Source organism: Bos indicus, chromosome 18 (genome assembly GCF_029378745.1).
Source record: "Bos indicus isolate NIAB-ARS_2022 breed Sahiwal x Tharparkar chromosome 18, NIAB-ARS_B.indTharparkar_mat_pri_1.0, whole genome shotgun sequence".
Taxonomy (NCBI): Eukaryota; Metazoa; Chordata; class Mammalia; order Artiodactyla; family Bovidae; genus Bos; species Bos indicus.
In genome coordinates, this window is record NC_091777.1 from 58,229,910 (window position 1) to 58,257,729 (window position 27,820).

A 27,820-nucleotide genomic window follows, 5' to 3' on the forward strand; every position below is an offset into this window, starting at 1 on the left:
GAGGCTTAAACCAAAAGGAATTTATTTCTCACAGTCCTGGAGGCTGAAAAGTCCAAGAGCAAGGGGCTGGTTGATTCAGTTCCCTGGTGAGGCGGTGTTTCCTGGCTTGCAGACAGCCAGTCTCTCACTGTGTCTTCCTGTAGGGGATCGAGAGGGAGAACGCACAGTGTTCTTTCTATTATTTGTTGTGAAAGTATTCAGTCACTAAGTCGTGTCCGATTCTTTGCGGCGCCATGGACTGCAGCACATCAGGCCTCCCTGTTTTTCACTGTCTCCCGAAGTTTTCTCAAACTCATGTGCATTGAGTCGGTGATGCCATCCAAACATCTCATCCTCTGTCGCCCCCTTCTTCTCCTGCCCTTGATCTTTCCCAGCATCAGGGTCTTTTCCAGTGAGTCAGCTCTTTATATCAGGTGGGCAAAGTATTGGAGCTTTAGCTTCAGCACCAATCTTTCCAATGAATATTCAGGGCTGATTTCCTTTAGAATTGACTGGTTGGATCTCCTTGCACTCCAAAGGACTCTCAAGAGTCTTCTCCAGCACCACAGTTGGAAAGTATCAATTCTTCAGTGCTCAGGCTTCTTCTTCTTTTTTTTTTTTTTTTTTTTTGTGCTCAGCCTTCTTTATGGTCCAACTCTCACATCCATACTAAAAAACTATACCTTTGACTATAGGGACTTATGTCAGCAAAGTGATGTCTCTGCTTTTTAATACGATGCCTAGGTTTGTCATTGCTTTTCTTCCAAGGAGGAAACATCTTTTAACTTCATGAGGGTAGGACCTCCACGATGAAATTAATGTCCTTATTGTCATAAATACTAAAACCAAATCCAGGTGCCATTTGTCAGAACATGTGCCCACTTGTCCTTCTTACACATTTCTACTTCATTCATTTACCATAACTGCCTTATCCATGTAGGGGGTTGATCAGGGAGGCCCTGAAACAACCAACAAAAATCTTACAAGCTGGAGTGTTTCTCTCTACCTGGATTTAGCAGCGGTTGATCACACCTTGAGAAAGGAGAAGAAACTGAAGCTCAAGAGCTCCTTCTGCTGGACATAGTGAACTTAGCACTTTCAACATATTTCAGAGGCTAAGTTTAGAAAGTTTCTTAGTTCCTTTTTCAAGAGGCAGTAGTCATGTATGGATGTGAGAGCTGGATCATAAAGAAGGCTGAACACTGAAGAATTGATGCTTTCCAACTGTGGTGATGGAGAAGGCTCTTGAGGATACCTTGGGCTGCAAGGAGATCAAACCAGTCAATCCTAAAGGCAATCAATCCTGAATATTCATTGGAAGGACTAATGCTGAAGCTGAAGCTCCAATACTTTGGCCACCTGATGCAAAGAGCTGACACATTGAAAAAGACCCTGATGCTGGGAAAGATTGAAGACAGGAGGAGAAGGGGACGACAGAGGACGATATGGTTAGATGACATCACCAACTCGATGGACATGAATCTGAGCAAGTTCCAGGAGATGATGAGGGACAGGGAAGCCTGGCATGATGCAGTCCATGGGGTTACAAAAAGTCAGACATTACTGGGTGACCGAACAACAACAAAGTTTAGGAAAGCCATGTTCTCAGTTTGCAGATGGGCAAGGTCCAGACTCCAACAAAAACAAAAAATATTCCACACACACACACACAAACAAAAATAATATAGCAAGAGACTTCTTGTTTCAGTCCTAACGTTCAAATTGCTTGAAAGTTGTCACTTCTATTCTTACAATGAGAAAATGTGAAAAAACTGGGGGATCAATTACTTTTCTTAGACTGATCAGAGAACTGAGATCACAGAGCAGGGCATCATCCTAATATCTAGACACACTGGAAAATCCAGGAAGCTACAGCTGAGATCTTTCTCTTCACTTTCTGCTCAGTTTTGCTGTGAACCTAAAACTGCTCTGAAAAATTGTCCATTACAATAGCACAACTACTACAGTCTAAGGAGACAAACCAAAAATCATAGCAAGACTCTGACATGACCCAGATATTGGAATTATCACACAGGGAATTTAAAATAGCCATGATTACTGCGTTAAGGGACATCTCTCGCGGCTCAGTGGTAAAGAGTCCACCTGCCAATGCAAGAGACTCACCCCTGGATATGGAAGAGCCTCCAGAGAAGAAAAGCCACACACTCTGGTATTCTTGCCTGGTAAATCCCATGGACAGAGAAGCCCAGCGGGCTACAATTCATGGGGTCGCAAAAGAGTTGGATATGACTTAGCAACTAAAAAACTATGTTAAAGGTTCTAAAAGAAAAAGTAGACAACGTGCAAAAACAGATGGGAACATGGCAGAGAGATGGAAGCTCTAAGACAGAATCAAAATGAAATGCTAGAAATCAAAAACACGGTAACAGAAATGAAGAACTAACTCCTCTCCTCAACACTGAGATGGGTCCAGGAGAGAAAAGCCCTCAGCAACTACGGTCCTGGGCTTGAGGAAGTATTGACTTTTAAAAAATATTGAATATTCTAATTCCTGAATATGATATATCTCTTCTTTAGGGCTTCTTTAATTTCTGTCTGCAATATTTTCCAGTTTTCAGTGTAGAGGTCTTGAAACTATTTTACTAGTTTTACTTTTAGAAACATGGTGGAGTTTTATTGGGTTTTTTTTTTTTTAAAAGCATGGTTCTTTAAATTTAATTTTCTGCTATGGCTAATATGGACCCACAAGTTATTTCTGTATGCTGATTTTGGATAAGCTACTCTGTTAAATTACATACTAATCCCAATAGTTTGCTTGTATATTTTGTTTTCTCTGTACACTATCTCACCATTGGAAACAATGAGGTTTTACTTCTCCCTTTCCAATCACTATGCCTTTTATTCTTTTCATCTTTCCCTGCACCCTCGAGTAATTTCATTACAATGGTGAGTCAAAGTGGTTGGGAAGGATATCCTTGTCTTTTCCTTGACCTCAGGTGGAAGTATTCAGTATTTCACTATTTAGTATAACTGAAAGCCCATGCTACATAAGTACAGTGAATCCAGGGCTATTCACCAAAAAAAAAAAAAAAATCTAGATCATAAATTGTATTGAGTTTACATACAGGATTTTCTTAACATTTATTTATTTATTTATTTGGCCGCGTCAGTTGCGACACTTGGGTAATGCAGGAATTTTCCTTGTGGCATGCGGACTTAGTTGCCCTGCAGCATGTGGGATTTTAACTCTTCAGCCAGGGATTGAAGTTCCCCGATCAGGGATAGAACTCGAGTTCCCTGAATTGCAAGGCAGGGTCTTAACCCCTGGACACCAGGGAAGTCCCTTTGTTGCTGTTGTTCAGTCACTAAGTCGTGTCCGACTCTGTGACCCCATGGACTGCAGCAAGCCAGGTTCTCCTGTGCCTTAGTTTGCTCAAACTCATGTCCATTGAGTCGGTGAGGCCATCCAACCATCTCATCCTCTGTTGCCCCCTGTCCTGCCCTCAATCTTTCTCAGCATGAGGGTCTTTTTCCGGTGATTCGGCTCTTCGCATCAGGTCGCCAAAGTATTGGAGCTTCAGCATCAGTCCTTCCAATGAATATTCAGGGTTGACATATGCTTTTAAAACATTTTAAATTTATCTGTCACAGTTTAATATCTGGACACATCTCACAACACTCTGAATGGCTAACTTCTCTTGAAAATGTTGACTCTCTGGCATTCCCACGTGGCAGACATCAGCTGGGCTGAGAAAAAGCTGTCCGCCTTTATTTTGCCATATTCTCCCAGCAAGTGCTATGGTCTCCCCTGCTGAGGCCAAAGTTCAGGTACCATTTGTCAGTACACTTGCCCTGTTGTTCTTCCTACCCCAGGCCTCCTGCAGTCATTTTTATATCTGCTTTGCTACCCTGGGGACTTAATTTTGCATCTCCTGGAAAAATAGATACACTGACTCATCTAACAATGGCACCCCAGTCCAGTACTCTTGCCTGGAAAATCCCATGGACGGAGGAGCCTGGTAGGCTGCAGTCCATGGGGTAGCAAAGAGTCGGACACGACTGCACTACTTCATTTTCACTTTTCACTTTCATGCATTGGAGAAGGAAATGGCAACCCACTCCAGTGTTCTTGCCTGGAGAATCCCAGGGACGGTGAAGCCTGGTGGGCTGCCGTCTATGGGATCGCACAGAGTCGGACACGACTGAAGCGACTTAGCAGCAGCAGTAGCAGCATCTAATAAAAATCCCTCCAGCCAGCGGCTTACTTTCTAACTTCCTTTCTCAGGAGGGAATTTGCTCGAGCTGAGGCACGAAGACAAAGTCAAAGACTGCCCCCTGCTGGACGATGTGCACTCAGCAAACTTGACTGGTAAATTCAAGGAGACCAAGATCTCCAGTTTCTTCCAACACATTCTTTAAAAAAAAAAAAAAAAAAAAATTTTATTTATTTGGCTGCTCCAGGTCTTAGCCGCTGCGCTTGGGATCTTTAGTTGTGCATGTGGGATCTAGTTCCCTGACCAGGGATTGAACCTGGGCCCCTGGCATTGGGACCACGGAGTCTTAGCCACTGGACCACCAGGGAAGTCCCTCAACACATTTTCGAAAAATAAAATTTTATAGAAATGTATTTTATTGAATTGTAGTTGATTTACAATACTGTGTTAATTTCTATCGTACAGCAAAGTGATTCAGATACATATATATATATGGTTCCTATTCTTTTCTATTACGGTTTATCACAGGATACTGCATATCGTTCCCAGTGCTATACAGTACAAGGCTGCCATTCATCTATCCCATATGCACAGTAGTTTGCATCTGCTAATCCCAAACTCCCCATTCATCCCTCCCTCACCCTCCCTCCACATTTTACAAATAATAAAATACAAAAGGAATGTAGCATGAAACAAATTGTAGAGTATTTTAATTGATTAACCTTTTCAAGCAAAAGATGGTAGACTTTTGCGGCTTTGCACTTATTGGAAATTAAAGAAAATTACCTTTTTAGATATAAGCAATGATGCAGCCCACTCCAGCATTCTTGCCTGGGCAAGGCATTCTTGCCTGGAAATCCCACGGACAGAGGAGCCTGGTGGGCTACCATCCATGGGATTGCAAAGAGTCAGACCTGACTTAGTGACTAAACAACAATAAAAAACAAAACGGCAAGACAACAAAATCAAAACAGAACTAGAAATGCTCGGGGAAAAAATAACGACAATTAAAAATGAAACGTACTTACGAGCATAAAATACAGTACTTGGCACAGAGAAAATGAAAACCTGTGGCATAGACTCCAAGGTCTGTACAATCACACAGTGTGCAGAAGAAAGAACCAAGCATGAAAGTGGTAAGAGAGAAGGGGATAGCTCTGGAGGAACCTAATTACTCAGAGAATTCTTTGCTCAGTTCATTGCTAAAAACTAGAAAGTTGGGGATAAATGGATGATCTTTTAGGGCCATGTAAATTTCAAAAATATTCTCAAGAAGAGATAAAGGTGTTAAATAGATTGTGCTCAGTCACTCAGTTGTGTCCAACTCTTTGCAACCCCATGGACTATAGACTGCCAGGCTCCTCTGTCCGTGGGATTATCCAGGCAAGAATACTGGAGTGGGTGCCCATTTCCTTCTCCAGGGATTAAATAGATGAGTAACTATACAATAAGCTGACAGAATCATATCAAATTATTTCAAACTGTCCACAAACAGACGATGCCGATTCAATGTAAACTAAAGATAAAAATTAAAAGTTGGGGTGGGGTTGGGAGCGAGGTTCAAGAGGGAAGGGGCATACGTATACTTATGGCTGATTCTTGTTGATATTTGGCAGAAAACAACAAAATTCTGTAAAGCAATTATCTTCAATTAAAATAAATACATAAAATCAGAAAAGTTGGGGTGGGATGGGAGGGAGGTTCAAGAGGGAGGGAACATACGTATACTTATGGCTGATTCATGTTGTTGTATGGCAGAAACCAACAGAACATTCTAAAGCAATTATCCTCCAATTCAAAATAAATTTTAAAAAAGAATGAAAAGTTGGGGACATCCCTCATGGTCCAGTGGTGAAGGTCTGCCCTGTGTGCCCACCACCAAACTGGGAATGAATGGTGGTTGAGACAGGGAACAAGTTATACTCAAGAGAAACTAACCAAGGGAATTTACTGGTGGTCCAGTGGTTAGAACTCTGAGCTTCCGTGCTGGGGGGCTCGGGTTCAATCTCTGGTCAGGGAGTAAGCTTCTGTGTGTCATGTTGTATGGCTGCAAAAAAACAAGAAAGGGGAAAGAATCAAATAAGTAAACACATTATGGATAATGGAGAACTGGTTTCCCTTTCTCAGAGAAGGGATTTACACATATGGGAAGGCAGAAGACCAGAATGACCCAACTGGTATTGGGTTGGATCTAGAGATAAAGGAGTGAACTCACGAATTTCAATGTGTTTTATGAATGGATTAATGAATGTGTACAGATGAGAGACTATTTCCAACTAAGTCAGAAACTAGACAATTAGCTCACTATCACAATTAATGGGCTTCCCTGGTAGCTCAGCTGGTAAAGAATCCGCCTGCAATGCAGGACACCCCAGTTCCATTTCTGGGTCAGGAAGAGCCTCTGGAGAAGGGTTAGGTTACCCACTCCAGTATTCTTGGGCTCCCCTGGTGGCTCAGATGGTAAAGAATCTGCCTGCAATGCAGGAGACCTGGGTCCAATCCCAGAGTTGGGAAGATCCCCTGGAGGAGGGCATGGCAACTCCTCACCCCCAGTATTTTTGCCTGGGGAATCCCATGGACAGAGGAGCCTGGCGGGGTACAGTCCATGGGGTCACAAAGAGTCAGACACGACTGAGTGACTAAGCAAGCAATCACAATTACTGTTTAACATTCTCACTGTGGGATTCTTGGTTGTGAAGGAAACCAATTTGGGTTAACTTAAGCAAAAAGGGAGTTCATTCATAGGACACTGGGCAGCTGACAGAGAGGATGAGAAAGCTGAACTTCCAAGTTTAGAAAATGGGTCAAAACCCAAGGAAACAATGGGAGGAGAATCATAGCCAAGTTTGCCAAGGGACAGCCTGGTTCAGTGCCAAGGCCATCAAAGGGTGCCCAGGACCCTTCCTGATGTCTTTGTTGTTGTTTAGTCAGTAAGTCATGTCTGACTCTTTTGCAGCCCCACGGACTGTAGCCCGCCAGGTTCCTCTGTCAATGGGATTTTCCAGGCAAGAATACTGGAGTGGGTTGCCATTTCCTACTCCAGGAGATCTTTCCAACCCAGGGATTAAACTTGTGTCTCCTGCATTGGCAGGTGGATTCTTTACCACTGAGCCACTTGGGAAACCTCCTGAGGTCTTTAGAGTCTCAGTACAGACATATGCACAATAGTCACTCAGTTTCAGGAAAAGCAAGTATCTAGCCTTTAAGTCCTTGGTGGTAGGAAGTAGAAGCTTACACAATGATGGAATTCCCAAACAGAGAAGTATTGTTCAGTTTTTCGGTGGAAACATTGTTTTGAGAATGCTCAGTTCAGTCGCTCAGTTGTGTCCAACTCTTTGCGACCCCATGGACTGCAACACGCCAGGCTTCCCTGTCCACCACCAACTCCCGTAGCTTACTCAAACTATGTCCATTGAGTCGGTGATGCCATCCAACCATCTCATCCTCCTCTGAGAGTGCTGGCTAAATACAATTACAAAACAGAACCAAATAAGAGGAATAAATATTGGGAGGATGTATCCTTATCATCTGCAGTTATTATGAGTATATACCTGGGACATCCAAAAAGTAACTGGAAATCTATTAGAAACAATACGATAACTCATTAAGGTGTCATGTTATACCACAGTTTTTCCACTTTAACACTATCGGTATTTGGAACTGGGCAATCCTTGTTCTGGGGCAGAGGGAAGATGTCCTATAGGATATTTTGCAGCATCTCCATCCTCCATTCACTGCATACCAGTAGCATCCCCCTCCCTGACTCAGCTGGGACAAACAAAAACGTCTCCAGCCTGTGCCAAGTGTCCCCTGGAGGGAGAACAAAATCACTCCCATTAGCAGCAGATTAATTCATTTGTCAAATTCAATCACTTTCTTCCATTAAAAAATAGTGGAAAATTATTTTTGTTCCACCTGGAATGACATTGTGTGTGGTGTGAGACAGGGATCTAATTTTACTTGTTGCTTCTTCATCAGATCTTAACTAGTGCGTATAACTTATAGTATGCCAACTCAAAGAACTTGATAATGAGTTCTATTTTTCTGTAAATTCTCTTGGGCTTTCTCAGTAGGGGACCTTATCATCTGCAGATGATGACACTTTTGTCTTTTCATTTCTCACATTTACACTGCTTGTTTCAATTTCCTGTCTAGCTGCTTTTCCTGGCACTTCAGGAGCAATTATCATCATGTTAATAGTGAAACTCTGCCTCACTATTAATGATAGCCAACATGTGGAAACAATCAAAGTGTTCATCAACAGATAAATAGATAAAGAAGATGTGGTGTATATACACAATGGAATACTGCTGCTGCTTGGTCGATTCAGTCACGTCAGACTCTGTGCGACTCTATGGACCGTAGCCCGCCAGGCTTGTCTGACCATGGAATTCTCCAGGCAAGAATACTGGAGTGGGTTGCCATTTGCTCCTCCAGGGGATCTTCCCAAGCTAGGGATCGAACCCAGGTCTCCTGCATTGCAGGCAGGTTCTTTACCACAGAGTCACCAGGGAAGCCCAATGGAATACTACTCAGTCATTAAAAAAAAGATGAAATGATGCCATTTGCAGCAACATGGTGGAGAAGGCAATGGCACCCCCCTCCAGTACTCTTGCCTGGAAAATCCCATGGACGGAGGAGCCTGGTAGGCTTCAGTCCATGGGGTCCCAAAGAGTCAGACACGACTGAGTGACTTCACTTTCACTTTTCACTTTCATGCATTGGAGAAGGAAATGGCAACCCACTCCAGTGTTCTTGCCTGGAGAATCCCAGGGACGGGGGAGCCTGGTGGGCTGCCGTCTATGGGGTCGCACAGGGTCAGACACGACTGAAGCGACTTAGCAGCAGCAGCAGCAGCAGGGATGGACCTAGAGATTATCATCCTAAGCGAAGTCAGTCAGACAGAGAAAGACAAATATCACATGATACCGCTTACATGCGGAATCTAAAAAAAGTCATACAAATGAACTTATTTAAAAATGAGAAACAGACCCACAGACAGAAAACAAGCTTATGATTACCAAAGGGGAAGGGGGTGGGGATAAATCAGGGCGTTGGAATTAACACATACACACTACCATGTATAAAACAACAAACAACAAAGACCTTCTACATGGCGCAGGGAACTGTAGTCAATATTTTGTAATAATCTATAAGGGAAAAGATATAATTGAATCGCTGTACACCTGAAACTAACAAAGCACAAATCAACATTTCAATAAAAGTTTTAAAAATATTTTAAAAGATGAAAAAATCTTAGATTCTAGTCATCTCTGCTAGAGGATCACAGATGAATGATCGTTCTGATAGGCCCGTATTGGGTCACTTGTCCAGGGGGGAAGGAGGAAGGGCATTTTACTAGAACATTTTTGTTAGAGTCACCTGGAATGGGTTTCTCATGGGAAAGACAGACTCTATCACCAGAAGAAGGAGAAGTGGATGGCTGATGAGCTTGAAAAAACGGTATCCACTCCCACTCCACTCTCCATGAACCTCAGAACCATCCTCTCTCCCATTTGCTGAGATGTGAAGAATGGAATAGATGAAGGCCCTTCACCATTCAGACGACTAGAAGGCATGGCCGTAAGGGAGAGAAATAGGCCATGGAGAAACCCTCCCTTAAAACCACACCAACTCTCCACCCAGGAAAGAGTTAATAGTGGGAATAAGATTTGTCATCTTCTGGGGCTTCTCAGGTGGTCCAGTGTTTGAGAATCCACCTGCCAATGCAGGAGATAGGGGTGTGAGCCTTGGTCTAGGAAGATTCCACGTGCCACGAGGCAATTGGACCTGCAAGCCACAACTGCTGAGCTTACACACCCATGTTTGGCAACAAAAGAAGCCACTGCAATAAGAAACCTGCACACTGTAACTAGAGAAAGTCCCATGCAGCAACAAAGACCCAGTACAGCCAAAAGTAAAACATACATTGAAAAATTGTTGTCATCTTCTTCCCACCACCAGCCTACACTCACAGAAAAGGTGGCCCCCTCCCCAGTTCCTAAATCCACTGGGGTAAGTTGCCATTTGGGATTACGTAACGGCATGATGGGAGCACCTGTTGCATTTGGATCGTCTGATATTAATATTTTGGGTGATCTGCCATCTGAGGATTATCGCACCTGTGGGGATTAAGTGGTGCTGTGGGGCACTGTCTTGAATTTGGAAGCATTCTCTGATGGTGCTATAGGATTATATCAGGTTTGGGGTTGATCCCTCCCATGGAAGGATTCTCTGCTACTTCGAAGTTCTTCATAACCTTCGTGTCCCTGTTTCTACAGCATTAATAAGTGAGTGCTTGATTCAGACCTACTTCAGAGCAGGTTGAAGTGTCTTCCTGGCTCAAAGTTTCTGTTCCAGGGAATTGTGGAAGGCCTCGTGAAGGGCGGGGAGTTTTTATTTTCCATTGGCATGCTGTTCTAAAGGGATAATAGGAAAGGTGGAACTTCTGTCTCCGGAGTTGATGGGAATGGTGGTCGCCCTGTATTGTAGTGGGATAGGAATTACGGATATTGGGTATCAGGGACTGACAAGAACTGTGGTTCTGTGTGTCAATGGCAGACGGGAGTGGTGGACCCTGAGTCTCAGGGGCTGATGGGAACGAATGGTGGATCCCGAGTCTCAGGGGCTGATGGGAATGAACAGTGGATCTTGAGTGTTAGAGATGTGTGGAAATGGAAATATTTCAGTATTAGGTGTCAAGGGAGTTATGAACTCTGTATACCAAAGAACGATGGAAACAGTGCTTCCTATGAGTCACTAACAAATGGTGACAGAGGCCTTATGCTTCAGGAACTAACGGGAATTAAGTTCTTTTATCCCAGAATTTAGGCAAGTCTCAGCCTAACCCATAAACCACTTGTTATTCATCCATCTCTCCATTCATTCATTTGGCATACGTTTTCCGGAGCCCTTCCTCTGAGCCACACCCTATGCTGAGTGATACTGAGGACATCGAGATGACTCAGACCTCCACAGTGCCTTCAGTGAACTCTCAGAGACAGACCCAGACAGCGAGAATCACCAAACAAGGGAATCAGGGTAAGTGCAAGAAGACGGCAGGGTGGTGTAGTTTTTGTCCCGATATGAACGCAGGGCATCTGCAGATGAGACCAGACTGACAGTCATTCTGGATGCCAAGTCAAGGTGTAGGGTCTGACAAAAGATCCTTTTATCAAGTGTGAATCTGTGTGCATGACAAGTCTAACCCATGCTGGACAGCAACCCCGGGCAAGTTGGACATTTTCAAAGAGGCAGCCGGTCTCCAACGAAAGGGCATAGCACGAGACCCAGAGAGGCCTGGGTTCGAATCCCGGCTCTGCTATTCACTTGTAAGCATGGGAAACTCACTATTCAGAATCTCAGTTCTCTCATCCTTACACGGAGATAAAACAATTCTTAAAAATAAGACTGCTGCTGGGAAGTCCCTGGTGGTCCAGTGGTTAAGACTCCATGCTTCCAATGCAGGGGGCATGGACTTGATCCCTGGTGAGGGAACTAAGATCCCACAAGTAGCAGGGTGTGGCCAAAAAACCCAAAAATGTTGACTGAGATAATGTATAACAAATACTCAGCCCAGAGACTGTCCTTAAGTAGACATTTGAGAAAGGACTGCCATTTGTTATTATTCCTATCATTAGTAATTAGTGACAAAATTTAAAGAACCTAGAAGTATTTATCAAATATCTGGGTCCAGAGGCTTCAGAGCATTGGAAGAAATTAGTTTTTTAAAAAACAGTAATTTGCATATTCCTAAGCGTTAGTTTATGTGCAAAACCCCTCCTAGTTGATAACAAGTATGGATGAATAAGGGTTTCCCAAGTGACAGTAGTGGTAAAGAACCCGCCTGCCAATGAAAGAGACATAAGAGACGCTGGTTTGATCCCTGGGTCAGGAAGATCCCCTGGAGGAGGGCATGGCCAACCACTCCAGTATTCTTGCCTGGAGAATCCCATGGACAGAGGAGCCTGTTGGGCTACAGTCCATGGGGTCACAAAGAGTTGGACACAATTGAAGAGACTTAGCACACACACATGGATGGATAACACAGGATATAGTGTTAAAAAAAAAAAAAAAAAAGCAAAGCATAGAATAATATGATCCCACCTGGGGACGAAACAGAGGGGGTTAGTATAATACATGTGTGAAAGTGAAAGGCGTTCAGTCCTGTGGGACTCTTTGCAACCTCGTGGCCTACACAGTCCATGGAATTCTCTAGGCCAGAATACTGGAGTGGGTACCCTTTCCCTTCTCCAGGGGATCTTCCTAACCCAGGGATCGAACCCAGGCCTCCCGCATTGCAGGCAAATTCTTTACCAGCTGAGCCATAAGGGAAGCCCAGTATACAAGTACAAAAGGATATAATTCTTCTGGAAAGATTCATAAGAAACTGGTAAGCATGAGCTGTCCCCAGAGAGGAGTGGGTGGCCAGGGACAGGGCAGGAGGAGACAGCATTTTTCACTGTTGGAACCCCAGGACCCTACACTCACCACTGCCTCAATGTGTCCCCAATATGTCCTCTGGCCCCTAATGTCCACTAGGTCCCACTTGGCACACAGCACCTGCCCTCTTCTGCACCCCCTTCTCCCTCTGGTTCCCCATCCAGAACAACTCCTGTCCCCCGCAGTCTCAGGGCCACACTCCTGGTTGTTATATCTTCCTGACCTCTTCCATCCTCATCCTCCTCCTCACATTCTCTGTCCCGCCCCCTCCTCTGGGTCCCCAGGGTCCCAGCCTCGAATCAGGCAACCGCCTCACCAGCCTCCATCAGTCTCTTCCCCCCAACTCATCCCCCACAGGCCCCAGAGGGATCACTCTGACACCCCAAATCTGACCCTGCCCCTCTCTTTGCTCCCAGACACCCACATGGGAAAGTTCCCCGCCCCCGGCCAGCCAAGCGCTGGGCACCTGGCCCCGCCCACCACCTCAGCCTCCTCTTGCAGGCTCCTGAGTTCCCATCAGACTTGACCGCCTGCCCTTCTCCCAAAATCTCCCCCCTGGTTTCCTCTGGGCCTCTGCTTCAGCTGTGCCCTCCGCCTGCAACGCCCTTACGGCCGCCTCTCTCTCTCTCTCTCTCTCTCAATTCAGATCTAACTTCTCCTAGTTCTTGGAGGTCACAACCACCGCCTTATCTGGAGGCCCTTTCGGCTATCGCCAGCTGAAAGGATTCCTGCCCCCTACCGCGGGCTCCCACAAGCCGCTGGACCCTCCCTTCGTCATACCCCGATCGCCCAGGATTGGAACTGTCTGCGTCTGGGTCTGTCTCCTCCATCAGACTGTGAGCTCGGTCTGCAAGGGCAGATCTGGGTCTGATTCACCTTTCTGTCCCCCAGTGGGTGGGCGGGTGGAGGGACCGAAGCGGAGGGAGGGGAAGGAGGCTGGGAGAGCAGAAAGGGGGAGACAGAGCGAGGAGAGGAGAAGACCCTGATTGGGGTGGAGGGGGTGGGCGTGATGTAAGGAGAAAGAGAGACGCGGAGACGGAGACACGGGGGCGGGGGGTGGGGTGGGGGGAGCACAGGGCCAGGAGGAGGCCGGCAGAGTGAAGGAAAGGGAGGAGAGGTGGAGGGTACGAAAGAAAGCGGAGAGTAGAGAACTGGCCCCGGCCGAGGGAGGAGGGAGGGAGGAGCGGGAGCGCTGCCGGCTCACCCTACCGCCTCCCGGCCCCTTTTGTCCCTTCCCTCCTCCCTGCGTCACGCTCCCCGGCCCGGCCTCCCCGCCCCGCTCCCTCCTCCCCGGGGCTGGATGGAATTTTTTCCCCTGGACCGGGGCCAGCTCCGGGGCAGGGGCGGGGCGGGGGGGGGGGTGGGGGGGCGGTGGCGGTGGTGGAAGCCAGGCCGGACTGGGCCGGGCGGTGGGGAGGGGCCGGGGCGGGGGCCCCCTGGGGAGGGGGCTGGTCCGCCGGGGTCCCGGGCTGGGGAGCCGGGCCCGCAGAACCGGGAGGAGGCCCAGGCCGGAGGGAGTCGGGGAGGAGGGAAGGAGGATGGCGGGGACGCCGGGAGGAAGGGGAGAGGCCGTCGGGCGGCGGAGGCGGGGAGAGGATGGAGAGCTGGCGGCGGCGGCGGCAGCAGCGGGGCCCGGCTCAGCCCGGCCCCGGGGGGCTGCCCGCCGAGACCCTTCCCCCGACGCGGGAGCGGTGGAGCCGTGAGTCTACGGAGAGGCAGGGGCGTAGGACCCGGGGCCCGAACTCCAGGGTCCCTGGATTTCTGGGTTCCTGGAGGAGGAGGAGGGGGCCGGGGACCCAGAGTCCCGAATCCTTGGAGCTGGGCACTGGGGGGGCCTGGATTCCGGGGTTCAGGAGGAGGAGCGGGCCAGGAGCACCTCCTGGATTCCACTGGGAGGGGAGAGATGGGGCTGGGGTAGCTAGAGAGGCTTGGAGCCTGAGGAGACGCGCGAGGGATGCCCTCCCGCGCCCTCAGGGGAGCTCAAGGGAGAGGTTGGCTCTGGAGGTGCCTCTGGCCGAGGAAGGGTTAACGTCTGGCTGGAGGGACGGGGGAGGGGCAGGGAAGGGGCTGCGGGGCTCTAAGGGGTCAAGGGTGAGCCGAGCCAGTGGGAGGGGGCTGCCGAGGAGGGGGAGGTTGTCTGGGCTGCCAGACAGGCCAGGGTCAGCGGCGGGGGCAGGGGATGTCTGGCGCAGGAGAGGCCCAGCGTCCAGGCTCCCTTGGGGACCAGGATTCCAGTCCCCGGCCCGCTCCTCCCTCAGACCTGGGCGTCCGCGACCCGGCCCCTCCCGCAGAATTCCAGCGTCCGAACCCCAGCCCCCTTTTCTTAGCCCCGGACCCTGGAGTCTGGGCCTCCAGCCTCTTCTTCCCTCAGCCCTTGGCGGGGAGGAAGGGGGGGCCGGGTCCACATTCCAGCCCCCTGGTTCTCCACGAAATCCCAGAGTTCGGGCCCCCAGACCCTTTCTCTCCCGAACCCAGGCGTCCCCACCTCCTCTTCTTTGGCCCCAGCTGGAGACCAGCCCTCTGGGGGTTAAGGGGGCGGGGCCACTGGTTGCCATGGTGCCAGACTGTTTGGGTCTGCTCTCTGACCCTTGGGGGCTCCCCAGGGTCTGCGGAGAGGGGGAGGGGGGCCCAGACCTGGGCGAAGTCCTGCGCCAACCCTTTCCCCGGGTCGGGCCTGCGGGCCCGGGGAGTCCGCGTCTCCACCGAGGTCCGGTGCGGTGACCTCAAGCGGGTCCTGACCCCCGCCCCCCCGCCCTCCGCTCTCTGCGGGCCTCAGTTTCCCCAGGAGAGACGTGCCGGAGCCGCGGGGCGATGCTGCGGCCCCGCGAACCCTGAGGACGCTCGGCTTCCCTCGGCTCGCACCCCCTCCCCAGGCCCCCGGCAGCCCCGGGGCATGCTGGGAGCCCGGGCCTGGGCTCCGGGCCAGGTTGGGGGGGCCGGGGGGGCGGGGGCCGCCTCCTCCCTTCCCCTTCCTCCCCACCTTGGCCCGGCTCGCGCCCCCGCCGGAGGGTCGGGGAGGCCGGGAAGGAGGGAAGCGGGATGCGAGCGGGGTCCGCGGACCCGTCCCTGGGCCCCCCCCTCCGCCCTTCCCCCCGGCCTCCCCCGCCCCTCCGCGCCTCCCCGCCTCCCCAGCAGGTCGCTACCCCGGCCCTGGGCCCCTGCGCGAACCACCCCCACCCCACCCCCAGCTCCAGACCTGGCTCCGAGCTGCGGCGAGGGGGAGGGAGAGAAGGAAGGAGAAAGGGGGGGGGGGGAGGGAGGCGAGAGACCCGAGAGGGAGAGAAGGAGAAAGAGAGAGAGAGGCAAGGAGGGAGACGGAGGGGGAGAAGGAGGCCGGGAGATGGAGAGAAGAGGGAGGGAGGCAGGCAGGGGGAAAAAGGTGGGGGTGGGGGGTGGGGAGGAGAGTGAGACAGGGAAATCGAGGGAGAGACGGGAGGAGAGGGACAAAGACAGAGGGAGGGGGGCGGAGCAGGGGAGGGGGCAATACCGGAGGGAAAGGGAAAGAAGCAGAAAGGAGGAGAGGAGAGACAGCAAGACGGGGGAGGGCGGAGAGACATGGCCTGAGAAAGGCCCCTGCGAGCCGGGGACGGCCGCGCGCGGGGGGAGGCGCGGATGGGCAGCGCAGAGCCGGGGAGGAGCACACGGAAGCTGCAGGAGATGGGGACCAGGTGAGGCCGAGAGCGAGCGGGCCGGACCGGGAGAGAGGACCGGGAAGATGGAGCTGGAGCGGGAGACGGCGGGAGCGAGACCGCCGGAGCCCTGGACCGAGGCGGAGGTTCTCAGGTGCACAGACTCAGCCCCGGGCTGGGGAGGGCGGGCGCTGGGCCCTCTTGCCTGGAAGGCCTGGCCCCTCCCACTCCTGCCCCCGCCACCCCACCCCACCCCAGCCTACGGCTTGCCGGGGCTCAGCCTTCCCACCTGCGAAATGGGGGTGCCGATGGCACCTCGCGCTCCGCCGGAGAGATGACACAGGCCTGGGGCGGCATCCGCAGATGTCAGTATGGTACTTGATGAGAGACCAAAAGCAGGGGTGTGAGAGGAGCAGATACCCAGACAGGCTTTAACGGGTTTATAGCCCCTGGGCGGCCTCCGCCCCGCTCCTGGATTTCCGATTATCTGACAGGTAGGGTCAGGGAGGGAGCTGGCCCAAGTGGCCAAACTCTGAAACTGGTGAGGTTCCCTCGGCCCCGGGATCCAGGAAGCCGGGCTGCGTCTTCTCCAAAGGAGGCAGGCCTGGCTGGATTCCCAGGACTGAGGGAGGGGCCGGGGGCCTGGGGACTCGGACTTTTGAATCTCAGGAAGCACTGGGGGCTAGAGGGCCTGGATTCCGGGGACCTTCGGGGAGGAAGAGACCGAGAGACTGACTCCTGGGTTCCTTGGGGAGGAGGGGGCCGGGGGCCCGGATTCCTGGGTCCTGGCACCCACCCGTAGAACCGACCTTGCGGGGCCTTCGCCGCACACAAGCTCGTGTCTGTGGGTCCGTGTCGGGGGCTCACCATCGCGGCTGGGGCCTCCCCCGGCCCTCCCCGCCCTCCCTGGCCCTGTCTGTCCGTCCATCCGTCTGTCTGTCCACCTGCCGCGCCCCCCGGGCTGAGGTAGGAGGTTGTATAGTTGAGGAGGACACCCAAGGAGATCACTATACGGCCTCCTAGCTTTCCCCAGGCTGCGCCCTGCACGGGACGGCCCGGTGGGGACCCCTGGACCCTGGTCCCATGCCCCACCCGGCCAGGCTGGGGAGGGGGGTGCTGCTGCAGGGACCCTGGGAGAGAAGCGGGGCTGTCCCTCCTGTCCTTGTCCCTTTCCTTTCTCCCCTTTCTTTCAGAGAGTTTCTCTCCCATCCAGAAATCTCTGCTTGGCTTTCTCTGTCTCTCCATCTCCACTGAGTCTCTGTGCAGTGGCCTCTGAAACTCTGTCTCCATTAGTCTCTTATGGTGCTTTCTGGATCTCTGGCCTCCCGGTGTCTCCCTGTGGCCCAGTTTCTGTCTTTTGGGCCCTCACGGTGTCTCTGTGCCATGTTCATTTCCCCGGCACCACCCGCCCCCCACCCCAGGGCCTGGCAGGCCCCCACACACACACATCACACTGCCGGCCTCTGCGTCCCTGAGACCCTTTAACCTGTGAGGACGTCCAGGGTCACAGGTGAGGTTCTTGGGAGCCTGGCGTCCGGCCCAACCACCAGCCTGGGGCTTGCCGGCCGATCCCCTGTCCCCTTCCTCCCTGAAAACCCCCACAGGGGGAGCCTGACATTGGATCGGTGACTGAGACCTGACCTCTGACCCCTGCATCTTGAGCCCCTCCCCCGCATCACAGTGACCTCACAAAAGTCACCAGCTTCTCCCCCAGGCCGCGACCCTCCGCCATGGCCTGGCTGGCCCCTTGGAGCGCCGTCCTGCCCTCCCTGGCGGCCTTCGCTGTCTTTGGGGCTTCGGCCTGGGCCTGTCTCCTCTGCTTCACGTCTTATGAGGAGCGTCTCCAGATTTGCCAGATCTTCGCCGGCCTGGACAGTCCCGACCTCGGAAAGTGTGAGGAGGCCTTCGCAGATGCCTTTAAGGGGCTGCTGGACACTGAGATCAGTGAGGAGACCATCCCCTGCTCCCCATCATCCTCCCTGGGTGGGGTGCCCGGGGGTAGGCGGAGGGAGGGACCCAAGAGGCCTGGAGAGACTGAGAGGGACGAGATGCAGAGATGGGAGAATGGAGACGTGGGGAGCAGAGATCGGAGACAGAGGGATGACCACCTCGGGGACATGGTGCCAGGGGAAGCAGTTTTCCCCCAGCCCCTGCCTCCCACTGCCAGACTACGAGGAGAGGGGCCAGCTGCACGATGCCTTCACCCAGATGACCCACTCCCTCCAGGAGATGGCCACTGCCCAGGGTGAGTGGGGCGGGGTCCGTGGCTCTGGGATATGGATGTCTGAGCCTTTGTGGGGCAAGGGGCAAGGGAGAGAAAGCCCAGAACGTGACAGTGATCTTGATGGTAGGATGCCGAGGGAGCTGAGTGACCTTGTCAGGGAGCAGAGACGGGCAGGGCCTGGTGGGTTCAGGGCAGAAGGAACTTGAGAGTCTGAGGCCAGTGGGGCTCAGGGAGGTGAAAGCCTGCCCTCCCTGTGTGGCTTGCCCTCTCCCTGGCTGTGAGATTCTGGATGCCTCACTGCCCCCGTCCCCAACTTTGGGCCTCAACTCACCCATCTGAGAAAGAAGATAACCGCTTTGCCTTCCGGCAAGGTGTGGGAACTCAGTGAGACAGAGGGGACTCCAGCAATGGAGACAGACTTCAGGGAGGAGAGCTTCCGCTAGGATAAAATGTATTCCCTACAGTTAGCAAAGTGATTCCATATCTTTGACCTGTGGAGGCTATTATGGGCCCCGAAAGACAGGTGGGAGCAGGGAGGGAGAGGATCACTGGGGAGACAGGCACACGTGACAACCTTGAGGGGGTGAGACACGCTCAACACATGCGTGTGACAGTGTGAAAGAACCACAAGGCTGGGGTGACCCTTGTGGGAAGGGGCAGTGTGAACAGTGATCACACCAGGCCACAGTGGTCACAGGACACAGGACTCCCCCCAACCCCTGCCCCTACATGCTGGAGACTGGAACCATGGGTGGGGGAGCGTTCATGGCCGTGTCCCTGGTCTGGGGGCTCCGCACTTATTTCTACATCTCAGTTCTATTACTTCTTTTGCTTCCTACTCTTGCCTCTGAGCTTTTTGACAAACATGAGCCCCAAACATCAGGAGCTTCCCATCCATCTGAGGGGCTCCCAGGGCAGAGGGGAGGTGCAGCATGAAGACTTCAGCTGCAGGTTCCCCCACCCACAAAGGGAGAGCTGAGGAACTCAGAGCTGAGGGTGGGGGTGGGAGTGGGGGGAGAATTCCCAGAGATGCCCTTCTCCCCTACGTCAGAAGGTTTCGAAAAGAGCAGAAACAAGTCCTTCTCTGGGTGCAGAAGACCCCCGAAGGCAGTGTGTGGGACCAGCTGGAGCAGGGGAGGGAGTGGAGGCTGGGAGGCCCAGGGTGGAGGCTGTGGTGAAGGAGGCCAGACCTGAGGCGGGGAATCTGTGAAGGTGAAGAAAAGACTGGGCCTGGGTCTGATGAGCTGTTCAGGGAGAGGGGAAGAGGAGGGTTAGGGACTGTGTGCCGGGTCTGGCTCCGTGTCTGAGTGGGCAGTGGTCATCTCTGGGAGGAAGAGCAGGAGAAGGGGTAGATGGCCAGCTGGGTGAGGCTGCAGTGACTGTGAGGGGCTTGGGGGACGTCCAGAGTTCAACTGGGAGTCAGGGAGATTTGAGACTGTCCCCAGGGAACAAGGCTGTGAGCCGAGGAAGGGCAGTGTCAGCTCAGGGTGTAGAAAGATCCTCGAGGGCCATATGGATGGACTGGAGCGAGAGTCTGGGTGCTGGGAGAAGCTGGGGCTTTACGTTCCACGGGTATTTACTGTGTCAGGAACACCACCAGGGACACGGCTGTGACCCAAACTGCAAGCCACCTGCCCTCAGGTTGCTTGCATTGATTATTAAACGTAATCAGTGAAATGCCATAGATGTCAGCTGGTGATCCATACTATAGAGGGAAACAAAAAGGGGAGAGAAAGGGGGGGTGGCCAGTGGGGTGATCGTTTTACTAAACAGGTTGATCAGGGGAGGTGCAAATGAAACGGTCCAGTTATGCAAAGACTGGAATGAGGGGAACAGAGAGAGCTGTGCAGGTGACCTGGGGAGAGAGCTTCCAGGTGGTAGAAAGAGTCAGTGCAAAGGCCCTGGGGCCAGTGGAGCTGGAGTGGACCATGTAGGCCAGTGGTTCTCCAGCCCCACAGTGTATGTCAGAATCTCCTGGGACCTTATTAAAATGCAGGCTCCCGGGCCCCACCCTCTGTTTCTGAGCCTTAGGTCTGAGGTGGGGCCCAGAAATGGACATGTCTAACAAGTTCCCAGGTGCTGCTGCTGCTGTGCTGGGAACACACTTTGGGAACCGCTAGGGTGCGTCCTTGAGCCAACTTCAGCCAAATGACCCCCTCTTTCCAGCTCATACCCAATGATCACTTCAGCTCTTGCTCTTGATGTGGGGAGGCCCTTTGGAGGATTTTACAGGAAAGAGGGGTTCTGACTAAGGCCATGTGGGTCAAGGGCAGAAGCAGAAGGTCCAGGGAGGAGACGGTCAGTGGTGACTTGAACCTGTTGTGATGGGTTGGTGGGGGCTGAGATGAACCTGCCCCTTGCATGGAAGATGCTGTGTCTGCAAAGAGTGATTTATGTTAATAATCCTCCTAAAAGATGTCCTTGTACTGGCCCCATGAGGTGGAGTTTTATAGCTCCATTTTCCAGATGGGGAAGTTGGGGCTCCCGTGGATGGACCCAGGGGATGTCTGGACCAGACGTACGTAGGATGATGGGGATGGGAAGAATCAGGATGACTCCTGGGTCTCTCCCGAATGGAGGCCCAGAGAGATGGACAGGTGGACTCAGAGTGGCTCCCGGTGGTGGCCGCTGGCACTGTCAGTGTGGTGTTGAGGGCAGTGTGTCTACCGCAGATGGTGGCCACCCGTGGAGGCTCTGGAGTTTGGCCACATGGGTTCCAATCTAGCTGTGTGACCTTGGCCAATTTCCTAACCTCTCTGTGCCTGGGTTTCCGCATCTCAGATTAGGGGATGATAATGCCAGTAGTTGACTCTTCTATAACACAGACATTATCCCATTATGGTCATTTAATGGTACCTAGCAGGGGTCATGAAAAGTCGGACATGACTGAGCAACTTCACTTTCTCTTTTCACTTTCATGCATTGGAGAAGGAAATGGCAACCCACTCCATGTTCTTGCCTGGAGAATCCCAGGGACGGGGGAGCCTGGTGAGCTGCCGTCTATGGGGTTGCACAGAGTCGGACACGACTGAAGCGACTTAGCAGCAGCAGCAGCAGCAGCACATAGTTTGGGAGGAGGAGGCTTTTATATTGTATGACGTGAAATCTTCACCACCAATGCTGTGAAGTAGACACTGATATTGCCCCCATTTTATGAATGAGGAAACCAAGGATCAGGAAGGTTAAATACCCGGCCAAGGTCACATAGGGAGGAGTGCATGTGATGGGTAGCATGGAAGTGAGACAGGTGTGCACATAGTTGGGAGAGACAGAACTCAAACTCAGGTGATCAGCAGGTCGAGGCTCCCAGTGAAGCACCTCTTTGGGGAGACTATAACTCGTGCCCCTTTGTGGTTAACACAAGCCTGCCTCTTGCCCCTTTGGACATTTCGCTCCATCCCTATTTACTCCCATGCTTCTCCCCTGCCCCCTGGCTGACTTGGTATATCCCACACACCGTCCCCCCAAGAGTCATTTGGTTTGGCCCATAGACATTCCTTGGCTGCCTTCTCCAACATCATCCCAGCCTCTCATTTGAGCACGCCACTCGGACCACATCCTCCTGACCATACTGCCGTCACCAGACCACAGCTCCTGCCTGCCTTGTGGCTAAGGAGAGACTGCTAAGTCCTTGACCCCTCATTTTGCACCTGCTTCCTGGCTTCAGAGCCCTCTTCTCTCCAGCTTCTACCATCACTTCTATGATCATTACTTCAGCCAGATTCTTATCAGAATCCTCAATTCCCTCCCTTTATGTATGGTTTAGCCTAAGGTTAAAACCTGCAATGTCTTAAGCAGGGTAGAAGTTTATTTTTTCCTTATAAAATAAGTCTTGAGGTAGGCACTTAAGACTAGTATGGCAGCTGCATTTTCCTGGGGACTCAGCACCCTTCCAGCTTTCTGCCTTACTATCCTAGGATATACTACTTATCCTCATGGTCCTATATAACTGCTAGAGCAGCAGCCATCAAATCTAAGTTTCAGGCAACAGGATGAAAGAAGGGGAAAGGGGCCAATAAAATGGCACCATATCTCTTTTAAGGCTACTTTCTGTGACTCACACATCACTCTTAAACTTACAGCTCATCCATCAGAACTTGGACACCTGACCACAGCTAGGTCACATGACCACAGCTAGCTACAATGGAGGTTGGGAAATGTAGTCTTTTAACTGGGGCAGGGTCGGGGTGCTTTCTCAGCTGAACGTGGTGATATGTTATTAAGGAGAAAATAGATATTTTGAGGCAACTGGCAATCCCTGTGTATTAGTTTGCTAGGGCTGCTGTAACAACAACAACAACAACAACAACAAAAAACAGAAACTGGGTGGCTTAACTAAAAGAAGTTTATTTGCTCACAGTTCTGGAGGCTAGAAGTCCAGGATCAAGGAGTCAGTGTCAGCAGGGTGGGTTGCTTCTGAGGCCTCTCTCCTTGATTTGCAGAATGACTGTCTTCCTTCCGTGTCCGTGTCCAAATTTCCTTCTCTTCCAAGGAAATCAGTCATGTTGGGTTAAGGCCCACCCAAAAAACCTCATTTTAATGTCATTACCTCCTTAAGATTCCATCTCCAAATACAGTTACATTCTGAAGGACTAGGCTTAGGACTTTACCGTATGAATTTGGAAGAGATGAAATTCAGCCCATAGCACCCCGCCACATGAGCACTGGTGGCTCAGTGGTAAAGAATCTGCCTGTGGTGCAGGAGATGCAGGTTCGATCCCTGGGTGGGGAAGATCCCCTGGACAAGGAAATGGCACCCCATTCCAGTATTCTTGCCTGGAGAATCCCATGGACAAAGGAACACGGCAGGCTACGGTGCATGGGATCACAGAATTGAAACCTGATTTAGCAACTAAATAACAACAACAAAATCCTGTCACATTTCTGACTTCCAAAGCCACCTCCACCTGTAAATCATTGCAGCCATCCACTTTGAGAAAGTCCCCCAGTTTGTTGTTTTTTTTTTTTTTGAAGGCCATTACAGTGGTGAAAACTCAAACATCCATAAGAGCAGAGAACATAGAAAGAGTGAAAGAGGGGTAGAAATGAAGAGACTGGGAACTCTGGGAAAGTGGGTGTGTGCCCTGACTAAAGTGGGTGGCTGCTGCTAAGCTCCGGCCAACTGCTGCCTCATGGAAATACTGCCTCTGTTACAGCTCTTCCAGATTTCGTAAAGGGATGCCAAACATTTTATGTGACTTTTCCCAAACTTTACATGATGGCAACTGGGTCATTTTTAAAAAACATTTTCCAGGCCAAATATAACACATCCAGCGGATGAATTGTGGCCCCAGGCTTCCAGCTGTGGTGCTCATTCCAGTTGAATCCTGGAATTCATTCTACACATACTTATTCCTAAGACTCAGGGGCCCTTTCCTGGTTTCTGAGGACACAGCACTAAAGAAGGACTTGTTTGCTTACTTAAGAGACAGTCTTAAATGCTCACTATGCATATATGAATATATGTATTTGCAAACTGGTGAGAGCTATGAATGGAACAGATGGAGTACTGTTAGAGACAAAAATAGGGGACTGGATTAAATTAGATTTGTGGTCTGAGAAAACCTCTAAGGAGGTGACATGAGGGATGACAGGAAGGAAGAGTAGGAGTAGGGGGGGAGGTGTGCTGGAGACTGAAGATAGCATGTGCAAAGGCCCTGAGGTGGCAGAGAGCATGATGCTTTCCTTATTAGGGGAAATGAACTGCAGGAGACTTAAGAGTTGTGGCTTCCATACCTGGGTCGGGAAGATCTCCTGGAGGAGGACATGGCAACCCACTCCAGTATACTTGCCTGGAGAATCTCCATGGACAGAGGAACCTGGTGGGCTACAGTCCATGAGGTTGCAAAGAGTCGGACAAGACTGAAGCGACTTAGCACACAGAGAGGGAGACGAGACTAGGCCAGACTACACAGGGCCTCCTAGGCCATGGGAGAAATTTGACCTTTATCCTCCCTTTTCTCCTTAACAAGATAACACAGATGCGGAGGAGTTCTGTCAGAGTGATTAGTCTAGAGGCAGCAGAAGGAGATTTGGGGGTGTGCCCACCATCCAGATAGAGTAGGAGGCTGTGGCATATACCAGAGACCTGGGGATAGCAGGGACTGGGGGAGGGGCACAGACATGATGACAGCCAGGCCTGTCGAGCTCCGGCAGCCTTGGGGAAGGGTCTTTACTACAAGGACTCCCTCCACCCTCCAGGGTCCTTTCGGGTTGCCTTTCTTCGTGCCGCGGAGAAAATGCAGAAGATTATATTGCAGCTTAAGGAAGGTAAAATAGACTGTCTACTTCCCCCGGCCCAATTAGCAAACCCAACTCCGGAGACCCCCATCTGCTCCCATCAAGCCAACCCCTCGGCCGATCTCTGAGCCGAGCTTCCCTTGTGGGTCACTCTGGGCACAGCCTCTTACCCTGCTAGAACCACTCTGGGTCCGGCCCCGCCTCCGATGCAAGGTTACCTCTAGCTGGGACGGCTTTGTAGGACAGTCCTGTCCCAGACTAGCTCGGGCCTCTTCATGGATCTGTGTCTGACCCTGGGCACTCTGTGACAGGTTTCCTTTCCATCCGGGGCGTCTTAGTGGGCTATGTCCAGCCTGACCACACCTCTGATTGGGCCCCCTAATTAGGCTCTGTCCCCTCCGATGGAGAAGGCAATGGCACCCCACACCAGTACTCTTGCCTGGAAAAATCCCATAGACGGAGGAGCCTGGTGGGCTGCAGTCCATGGGGTCGCTAAGAGTCGGATAGACTGAGCGACTTCACTTTCACTTTTCACTTTCATGCATTGGAGAAGGAAATGGCAACCCACTCCGTGTTCTTGCCTAGAGAATCCCAGGGAGGGGAGCCTGGTGGGCTGCTGTCTATGGGGTCGCACAGAGTCGGACACGACTTAAGTGACTTAGCAGCAGCCTCCGATGATCGCCCGGGATCTAGGCCCGTCCCGCTCGATGGAATACACCGGGGCTGGACCTGCCTCCTGGTTGCCAGCAGCAGGCATGTGCCTGACGTCTTAATGGAATGCTGCAGGGCTGGTAGGGTCCCCAGGTGAAGTACCGCAGGCCTGGCCCCGCCTACAGCGAGGAAGCTGCAGGCTTGGCCCCACCCCTTTGGTGGAGCGCGGCATACCTGGCTCTGGTCCCTTGGAGGAATGAATGCATCCGGCCCTGAAACGTTTCCTCTAGGGGAGTTTCAGGTGGGCACCTGCCGCGACTTACAGGGTGGTAACGCTTCTTCTCTCTCCGCAGTGCAGGTCTGCATTCCTCCCTGCGGTAAGCACGTCATTCAAAGCTCAGAATTGCGGGGGGAAAGGAGGTGGTAAGGGCCAAAACCTGGGACTCTTGGAAGAGCACGGGTGCCTCTGATCCGAAGGGGCCAATGCGAGCCCAGGAGAAGAGGAGTAAGAAAACCAGTTCACAAACCTCACGAAAGGCGGGTCCGGGAAAACAAAAACAAAAACAAAACGAAGGCAAACCAATGGGGATCCTAGAGGCTGGAGAGTGGTGAGAGCCAGCCAATGAGCGCGGGAAAGGCGGGGTCCAGATTCTGTCCAGCAGGTAGAACCCGGGGAAGTTAAATAGACCACGTGGTTGCCGAAGGGACCCTGGCTAGGGGAGGCAGATGGACCCCAGACCCAGCGTTCCCACCCCCCAGGACTCCAGGAGGTCACTCGGCGTTTTCGCTGCCGCGGATGCTACTCCAAGGTCTGCGACCTCCCACTTGACTGCCCAGGTGAGGGGCGTGGCCTTGAAGGGCGAGAAACCTGAAAAACTGGAAGAGAGGGCTGAGCGAGGAAGGGGCTGGGGTTGGGGGGTCGGACGTGGGCGGGCCGAGGTGGCGATGCGAGACCTGTCTTCAGTTCAGGACCTGACGGTGACTCGGGGTCGTCAGGCCATGTTCTCTTGCACTGTGAACTTCCAGCTGCCTAAGGAAGAGATCACCTATTCCTGGAAGTTCGCAGGAGGTGTGAGTCGGGGCGGGTCCAGCGTGAAGGGCTTTAGGAGATGGTTTATGCTTCTCTAGAGGATGGAGAGTCAGGAGGCAGGGAGTGGGATTCGAGGAGGCTCGGTCTAGACTCATGCTTCGTGCAAGGGGACGGTCCCGGCGTCTGGGGGTAAGGGTCAAAGCTCAAAATGCAGTGACAGAGCCCAGGGGTGAATTATCCGTAGGGGTTTCAGGCGGGAGAGCAAACACTAGGCCCAAGAGGCGGAGTCAAGGCTTAGGGGGCGGGGCCATGCGTGAACCCTCGGCGAATAAGAGGGTGAAGCCAGGGCTCCGGGAGGGCGGGGGGCGGGGGTGGGTGGCCTGGCTCAGGGGCGGGGCTTCACGTAGCGGTTTGGCGAGCCAGAGCGGAGAGACTCCCTTCTGCGCTCGGGGCGGGGCCGGTCGCCCTCAGCCTCTATCCGCTTCAGCCCGAGCGTCCCGCAGCTCCGGACTCAAGATCCAACCTACTTCCGAGATATTCCGCGGGCCCAAGGTTACCTGGCGCGGATCCGGCCAGTGCAGCCCACGCACCGCGGGACCTTCTCTTGCGTGATCACGCACGACCAGCGCCCCCTGGCGCGGCTCTACTTCTTTCTTAACGGTGCGGGCCGGGCGGGGCCGCGCGGGGGGACGGGGGGGCGGGGCTGCGCGGCGGGGGGTGGGGCTGGCGCCCGGCTGACGTGCGCGTCCCCGCAGTGACGGGCCCGCCGCCGCGCGGGGAGACTGAGCTCCAGGTCTCTTTTCGGGAAGTCTTACGCTGGGTGCCGCAGGAGGCGGAGATGATCGAACCCTGGAGGCCCAGCCTGGGCGAGCTGCTGGCCAGGCCCGAGGCTCTGACGCCGGGCAATCAGTGCCTGCTCGCGGCCCTTGTGGCCTTAGCATCAGCCAGTGTGACCGTGCTGGTGTGGTAAGTCCCCGGGACCCCAGAGTCCCAGCCTCCGGCTCTCTCCTTACTGAGACTGGGGCGTTTGGGTTTCTCAGCCCCTCCTCCCTCAGATCCGGAACTCCGAGTCGCCAGTCCCCTCCTACTCAGGAGTCATAACCCCCAGCCCCTGGTTTCTCAGATCCAAGAGTCCAAGCCCTATCACCCGCCTTTGGAACCTAGGCTCCAGGACCCAAATTTCGGGTCCCCAGCCTCTTCCCCCGCCACACACTAAATCTCCTTGTTTCCCTAGGATGTTTTTCCGATGGTACTGCAGCGGCAACTAACAAAGGTTTCTTTTTTTTTTTTTCCTTATCCTATTTTCATCCTTAAAATAAAGAATCTATTTTGGCTCTCTAGATTCTTTCATCGTTGCAAGTGATTCTTTCATCGTTGCATATGCCCACGTGCACATGCTCCCGTAATGATGGTGAGAGGCACAGCTGTGGCAGTGCAGGGCCCTGTGCTG

The 27,820-nt window shown here is 52.4% G+C and overlaps 1 protein-coding gene and 1 long non-coding RNA gene across 8 annotated transcripts; one reads left to right on the plus strand and one right to left on the minus strand.

The window, feature by feature from the left end:
• On the minus strand, positions 1 to 16,389 carry LOC139177173 (uncharacterized). Of its 5 annotated transcripts, none has more exons than XR_011561658.1 (4): positions 16,292 to 16,389; positions 13,377 to 13,443; positions 7,390 to 7,616; positions 1 to 6,201 (listed from the first exon to the last, which is right to left on the minus strand). It is a non-coding gene; the product is annotated as an uncharacterized lncRNA (long non-coding RNA). The 5 variants fall into 5 exon arrangements; XR_011561657.1 differs by lacking the exon at positions 16,292 to 16,389 and having other exon boundaries at positions 1 to 137; positions 6,093 to 6,201; positions 13,377 to 13,958; XR_011561659.1 differs by lacking the exon at positions 7,390 to 7,616 and having other exon boundaries at positions 16,292 to 16,386.
• SPACA6 (sperm acrosome associated 6) lies at positions 16,388 to 27,710 on the plus strand. Of its 3 annotated transcripts, XM_070771537.1 has the most exons (10): positions 16,388 to 18,169; positions 18,393 to 18,470; positions 24,651 to 24,719; positions 25,694 to 25,717; positions 26,100 to 26,177; positions 26,305 to 26,411; positions 26,491 to 26,493; positions 26,874 to 27,030; positions 27,126 to 27,336; positions 27,605 to 27,710. In XM_070771537.1, exons 1-10 carry the CDS (start codon positions 17,956 to 17,958, stop codon positions 27,636 to 27,638), a joined length of 975 nt encoding a protein of 324 aa, XP_070627638.1. In that variant the 5' UTR covers positions 16,388 to 17,955; the 3' UTR covers positions 27,639 to 27,710. The 3 variants fall into 3 exon arrangements, with proteins under 3 accessions (XP_070627638.1, XP_070627637.1, XP_070627636.1); XM_070771536.1 differs by lacking the exons at positions 26,491 to 26,493; positions 27,605 to 27,710 and having other exon boundaries at positions 18,028 to 18,470; positions 26,305 to 26,409; positions 26,858 to 27,030; positions 27,126 to 27,261; XM_070771535.1 differs by lacking the exons at positions 26,491 to 26,493; positions 27,605 to 27,710 and having other exon boundaries at positions 18,028 to 18,470; positions 26,305 to 26,409; positions 27,126 to 27,261.
• The last annotated feature ends 110 nt before the right edge of the window (positions 27,711 to 27,820 follow it).

Bases quoted from the DNA above. Each gene is read 5' to 3' on its own strand.
- SPACA6 (XM_070771537.1), top strand. From the start codon at position 17,956: ATGGCCTGGCTGGCCCCTTGGAGCGCCGTCCTGCCCTCCCTGGCGGCC. The intron at 18,170-18,392 runs GTGAGGAGACCA...TCCCACTGCCAG, and splicing joins GCTGCTGGACACTGAGATCA to ACTACGAGGAGAGGGGCCAG. The intron at 25,718-26,099 runs GTAAGCACGTCA...CCCACCCCCCAG, and splicing joins GGTCTGCATTCCTCCCTGCG to GACTCCAGGAGGTCACTCGG.